Source organism: Stenella coeruleoalba, assembly GCF_951394435.1.
Source record: "Stenella coeruleoalba genome assembly, chromosome: X".
Classification (NCBI taxonomy): Eukaryota; Metazoa; Chordata; class Mammalia; order Artiodactyla; family Delphinidae; genus Stenella; species Stenella coeruleoalba.
The window spans coordinates 79,789,931-79,796,264 of record NC_137152.1 but is presented as its reverse complement, the minus strand read 5'-3'; the positions used below and the strand labels follow the sequence as shown (position 1 = coordinate 79,796,264).

The window sequence follows — 6,334 nt, the reverse complement described above, 5'->3', positions numbered from 1 at the left end:
TCTATCACTGAAAGAGGATTGTTGAAATCTCCAACCATAATTGTGAATTTATTTATTTCTCCTTTTAGTTCTGGCAGCTTTTGCTTCATATATTTTGAAGATCTATTGCTTCTCTAGAAACATTCAAGTAGAATAAATATTTCACTATTGAAGAGGCCTCCTTTCTTGTTCTTATGCCATATATGCATATTATACTCAGTCTAAAATTATAAGCACTAAAATATATGAAAAATAATTTTTAAATTGTTCTCCCCAGGTGCAGCCCCGGGCAAGGCCCCGGCCGGGACAGGAGCGCAGAACTGCTACTCAGTGAACATCCTGTGACTTGCCTTCATTATGTTCATTTCGCATAGAGTCATCTTCCTTGGTTTATTGCCTTGTTTTGCTGGGGTACATACTAAGATGTTTGATTCTGATTTAACCAATCAAATGGAAGAATGAAGCAATATGAAACTGATTGGGATCTCTGTATCTAGACAGGGTTCGTCAGCTGAGCCTCTGTTATGCACCTAAAGCCATACTGGAAACTCCAGAAGAAAGTGTGACCTTTGGAAATCATCAAGGAAACTCTGAGAATTCCTATGAGCCACCAACAAGCTATAAATGATGAAAAATGCAAAGCTAGCTGTATGAAACCAAGTGTCTTTCCTTCAGCCTCTCTTGGTAAAGCATCATCTCGAAAGCCTTTTGGAATCCTTTCTCCAAATGTCCTGTGCAGTATGAGTGGGAACAGTCCCGAAGAGAGCAGCGTGAATGTTAAAACCAAGAAGGATGCATCGTCTGCAACAATCCACCAGGGTGAGGAAGGGGAAGGGCCACTTGATATCTGGGCTGTCGTGAAACCGGGAAATACCAAGGAAAAGATTGCATTCTTTGCAGCCCACCAGTGTAGTAATAGAATAGGATCTATGAAAATAAAAAGCTCCTGGGATATTGATGGGAGAGCTACTAAAAGAAGGAAAAAATCAGGGGATCTTAAAAAAGCCAAGATACAGTTAGAAAGGATGAAGGAAGTCAACAGCAGATGCTACCAACCTGAGCCTTTTGCGTGTGGCATCGAGCATTGTTCTGTGCATTACGTGAGTGACAACGGGGACGGAGTCTATGCCGGGAGGCCTCTGTCGGTCATACAAATGGTTGCCTTCCTCGAGCAAAGAGCCAGTGCTCTGCTAGCCAGTTGTGCGAAAAACTGCACTAACTCACCTGCTGTGGTGCGGTTTTCCGGGCCATCCAGAGGTATGCCCCCAGTCCCCGAGCCCTTGTCTGCCCCAGGAGCATGTGAAGAACCCATGGAAAGGAGAAATCCTGAGGTTGGTGAACCACAGAGTGAGCCAGTCCGTGTCCTTGACATGGTAGCCAGGCTGGAGTCCGAGTGCCTGAAGCGGCAGAGCCAGCGTGAGCCTGGGAGCCTCTCGAGGAATAACAGCTTCCGTCGCAATGTGGACCGCGTGTTGCTTGTGAATGGCACCCAGGCTGAGGAAAGCAAAACAAACAAAGGCGCCTTGGAGGTACCTGACACTCAGGTGAAAACTGTGGGGTCTGTATCTGTGGACTGTGGCCCCTTAAGAGCTGACCATTGTTCTCCCAAGGGGGACCAGACCTGGGACGGCGCTCCTCGGGGCTGTCCCTCATTGCCAGCAGGCATGAGTTTGCACACGGACAGTGCAGAATTAGAGCCAGATCAGCAGATTGCCATGAAAAACAGCAATACACATGATGTGGAAATGACAGAGGAACTTGTTGGGTCACCTTTTCCTCCTCGCACCTGTCCCCAAGCCATTGAATTGCCCCCAGATGCTATTGATGGTATGAGTGAAGAGCTTGTGCCTCTTGCTAGCCAAAATCCTGATCAGAGAAGAAAAGAATCTTTGTGCATTAGTATCACTGTGTCCAAGGTAGAGAAAGACCAGCCTTCCAGCTCAAAGTCCTGCGAAGACCCACTTCCAGGGATGTTGTTTTTTTTGCCATCTGGTCAGCACCAGTCGGGCTGTTCCCAGCTGAATGAAGGCACAACAGAAGAGTCTTCCGAGGCCAGTCAACTTGAAGATGCTGCTGAGGGTGACAGTGCATCTGAGGAAAAAAGTGTCTCGGCTGATTCATTTGTCCCGCTGGCTTCTGTGGAAAGTACATTGCCAGTGCTTGAGGCATCCAGTTGGAAGAAGCAGGTGTCGCATGACTTTCTGGAGACCAGGTTTAAAATCCAGCAGCTTCTGGAGCCTCAGCAGTACATGGCTTTTCTGCCCCACCACATTATGGTGAAAATCTTCAGGTTACTTCCCACTAAGAGTTTAGTGGCTCTTAAATGTACCTGCTGCTATTTCAAGTTTATCATTGAATATTACAATATCAGGCCAGCAGATTCTCGCTGGGTTCGGGATCCACGCTATAGAGAGGATCCGTGCAAGCAGTGCAAGAAAAAATATGTGAAAGGGGATGTGTCCCTGTGCCGGTGGCACCCCAAGTCCTATTGCCAGGCATTGCCCTATAGGCCGGGATACTGGATGTGCTGCCACCGGTCTCAGAAGGGCTTCCCTGGCTGTAAGCTGGGGCTTCATGACAATCACTGGGTCCCTGCTTGCCATAGCTTTAATCGGGCAATCCATAAGAAAGCAAAAGGGACTGAAACTGAAGAGGAGTACTAAAGTTTATGTGCGAGGCAACGGATTGATCTTTAAAACTGCAAACCACAACCTAGATACGCCGTTCCAGTGAGTGTTGCCTCTCAGTCTTCGTTCCAGGAGAACCTCTGCTACTCCATCAGGACTGCCATTGCTCAGGCATCTTAAATCTCTGAATTTACGAGCTGTACAAGAAAATCGGTCTCATCGTTTTATAGTGGTGCCTCATGCTTGATCCAGGGCTGTATCCCACAGTTTGATCCACTTGGCTGTGAATAACTATGCCTGTTTTCCCAAATCGAATCCTTCTTCAAAGGATTGTTCAAAGAAGACTTGCCACCGTCAAGAATGTTCAGCAGAGTTCATCGCAGACTATGCAGGCAATCCCCAAAAAGGGGTTCTGGGCATGTTTTGAGCACTGGCACCGTATCTGAAATAAGTGAATAGTGTCCTATGAAGAGAATAGCAGTACTCTTGGGTGAAAAGTATGCTTACAAAGAAAAGTTAGGCACCTTACCTTAGACCTTGTATGCTTGATCTGTGAGACTGATGTTTGTGGTTGGAGATGGATTTCATGCCCTGTGGTGTTTACAGTGTATATAATGGTTGTGTTTTCATAGGGCTATGAAAGTGCACATTAAACCCGAGCGCCTTTACTTTAGATGAGTGCTTTTGGCCCCTCTGTAAATAACACTATTAAAATCCAGGTGTAAATAGCGGACAGCTGACTGAACATAATCACCACAATGCAGCTAGGATAGTGTTGCAGCTACAACTGTGTGGATTTTTTTTGGTTTTTTGTTTTCTTGGTCTCGTCTCAAATTTGCATAAAATATGAATGTTTCCCAAATAAACTATGAATGTTTTCTGTATAATATATGAATGTTTCTGAGAAGAAACTCTAAATAGTTAAGAGGTTAACCTGTTGAAAGGATACCAAATAATGGTTTAACTGGACAACCTTAAAAAATTAGCATAGAGAACAATCCTTTGTTATATTTTAGTGATTCAACAAGAATGAGAGAATATTATATAGTCAGATTATAACATTCTTGTCTATTTTATTCTTTCTGTCTGGTTACAAATTTTTTTTAACTTCAATAAAAACATGCATCTTAAATGGGAAAAAAAAAATTGTTCTCCCCAGATTTTTTCAATAGGGTTAGAGATTGCCAAAAAAAGTGAATTGTGTTCTCTATAAATTGTTGACACCTCCTTAATCCTGTAGTTTTTCTTATTTTTATGTTTTACACAGATATTCACCTTGAATATATATTTGATAATGTTTTATTGTTTAATGAACTGCTGTTCCAGCAGTTTAATGTAATACATATATGTTTACCTCTACCTTAATTCTGCTTTTTATAGATCTTCCAATTTCCCTTTCTAACAGATACATTTTTAAAAACCACCTGTGTATTGCTTACACAACTCTTTGCATTTCTACTTAAATATGTAGGCCTGTTTTGCCCTTTTCCATCCTTAGGTTTAATTAAATTGTATTTTATTGAAATCTTTAAGTTTTTTAAATATTTTAAATTTATTTGCATAAAGTTACAGAAATCCTTATGTAATACATTCAAAAGTTCAAAAGACAGCCCAATAACCCCTCAAAGTTACCTCTAAAATCACAGGATACTGCTTTGCTTCTTTTATGTTCATACAGCTCTCCATATTAGATGATACAAATTTCAACATTTTAATCATAACTGCTTCATTATCTCCCAGCCAAAAACAGCAATAGTTTTCATCTCACATATTTTAAGAGAGGGAATATCTGTTCTATTTGTAAAATGAGCTTGTATATAACAGATATTATGGCCAATATCTGAGTGATTAAAACCTCCACAATTTAACTTCTAACATGTTTCAGGCTTCTCTTATCAGCAAAAGTAGTTCCTGGTCCACTTTCCTTCACTGTCTTGTAGGGCTGTAATAACATAGATAATATCGTTGCCATTATCTTCTAAACTCTTATGTGTCAGCTAAAATATTTGTATTTTTATTACTCTTTGCAGATTCAGTATTCTCTTTTACCACTTTCATCAATCTACTTTGTCTATTATTCTCCCATTTCTCTAGTAGATTTTTTTCCAGTTTCATATTTTTTATATAATTTAATCTTTAAAACATCTGGTGAAAATTGTGCAATATTTAGTTAGGGACCTTAAGAGGACTTAGAGTTCTAATTTTTATTTTTCTTATTAGCCATTTTAGTTTCTAACTTTCCTATGTCATCAATGTAAAGTTCTAGAGGATAAGAACTATCACTTTCTTATGCAAGACATGTATATTAACTCTTTTGTACATCATATATCTGCAAAAACAATAAATAAAAATAGATATTTCATGAGGTAAATCTTATCATAATGTAATGAGTTTTCCAAAATGTTAGCAATAATAGTTATATAATATTCCTCTTCAAACAACTTACACTCTCTAACAAGAGAATAACATAATTATGACACAATTTTTGGAAAGATCAGTCAAATACTAATGTCTTTTTTTCAAAGCCAGCTTAATTTTTAGAATCATTTTCATGACTATTCTCTCATATTTTGAGAGTTTAACAAATATTTCCACTTTGAAGTTTTATATATTCTAACTTTAATATGAATCTTGCCTACCAGATAATTTTCCATAATGGTAAGAAATCTATCTGCCCACATTCTGTCAAAAAGTCTGGAGTTTGCATATATTTTCTCTGAAATTATCCTATTTGATTAAAAATTACCCAAAATATTCCACTTAAGAACTGTGTAATCCCTCACTCATCTCTAAAATCTTATGGATGAATCATATAACAGCTAGTTTATTTTGAAAATAACAAGTCCAAACTAAACAACATCAATACATCTTTTATACGTTTATAAACAATGTTTAAAATTCTAGATTCTCATGCCTCTATTCTAGCATTGGTAACTTCAAGACACAGTTGATTCCTAAGAATGTATTTAAAAATAAATAAATAAATAAAACCTTCAGGCTGTGTTTGCTAGTCCTTGTCAAATCTCGGGAGCTGGAAGGAGCTCATGTGGGATGTAAAGGGGCTGGGCAACCCCAAACCCCTTCTTTAAGAACAAGTTACCTCTCCTGTTCTCCTAGTTGTACAGTTCATGTATGGATACTAAGTAATAATACCAGAGATGGACAAAAGGAGGATTGTTTCTTTGAAGGGTGGAGTGCTTTATTAGTGACCTCCTGGGCCTGAAGGAGAGAAATAGGTCCATGATTTGCTTCCATCCTGAGCTTCAATTTCTTTAATGGCTTTAGGTCCTGTTAACATCATGCTTCTATACTCGCTAACTCATCTCATTGCTTTTAGGACGAATTTGATATTTTTGTCTATAATAAAACATGTACAGTCACTGATCTTGAAAAGATCATTTTTGACAAAGAAATTCACTGCAACAGGCTACTGAAATTTAGGGGAGACATTGAGAATTGTAAGCACTGAGGAAACAGGGGAGTTACTTGGGCTCATACAAGCATGTGCTATAGAAATGGAAATAACAGGTTGAAATTGAACACGGCAAAATTTAGTCTAATCATCAGGAAAAGTTGTCAACTCTGAGATTTAATTAGGTAGTGGAACAGTCTCCTAGAAGAAATGGCAGAAATTTATTGCTGGAGCTATTTAAAATCGGGCTGGACAAAGCACTAGGGAATATACAGAAGGGGGCAATCCTTCACAGATTCTTGAGGATTGATGTAGA

The 6,334-nt window shown here is 39.3% G+C and overlaps 1 protein-coding gene across 1 annotated transcript; it reads left to right on the top strand.

Annotated features, from left to right (window-relative positions):
* Positions 1 to 496: 496 nt before the first annotated feature.
* On the top strand, positions 497 to 2,642 carry LOC307180104 (F-box only protein 34-like; the record flags this gene model as incomplete). Its single annotated transcript, XM_079910231.1, has 1 exon — positions 497 to 2,642. Exon 1 carries the CDS (start codon positions 582 to 584, stop codon positions 2,640 to 2,642), a length of 2,061 nt encoding a protein of 686 aa, XP_079766357.1. The 5' UTR covers positions 497 to 581.
* Positions 2,643 to 6,334: the final 3,692 nt, after the last annotated feature.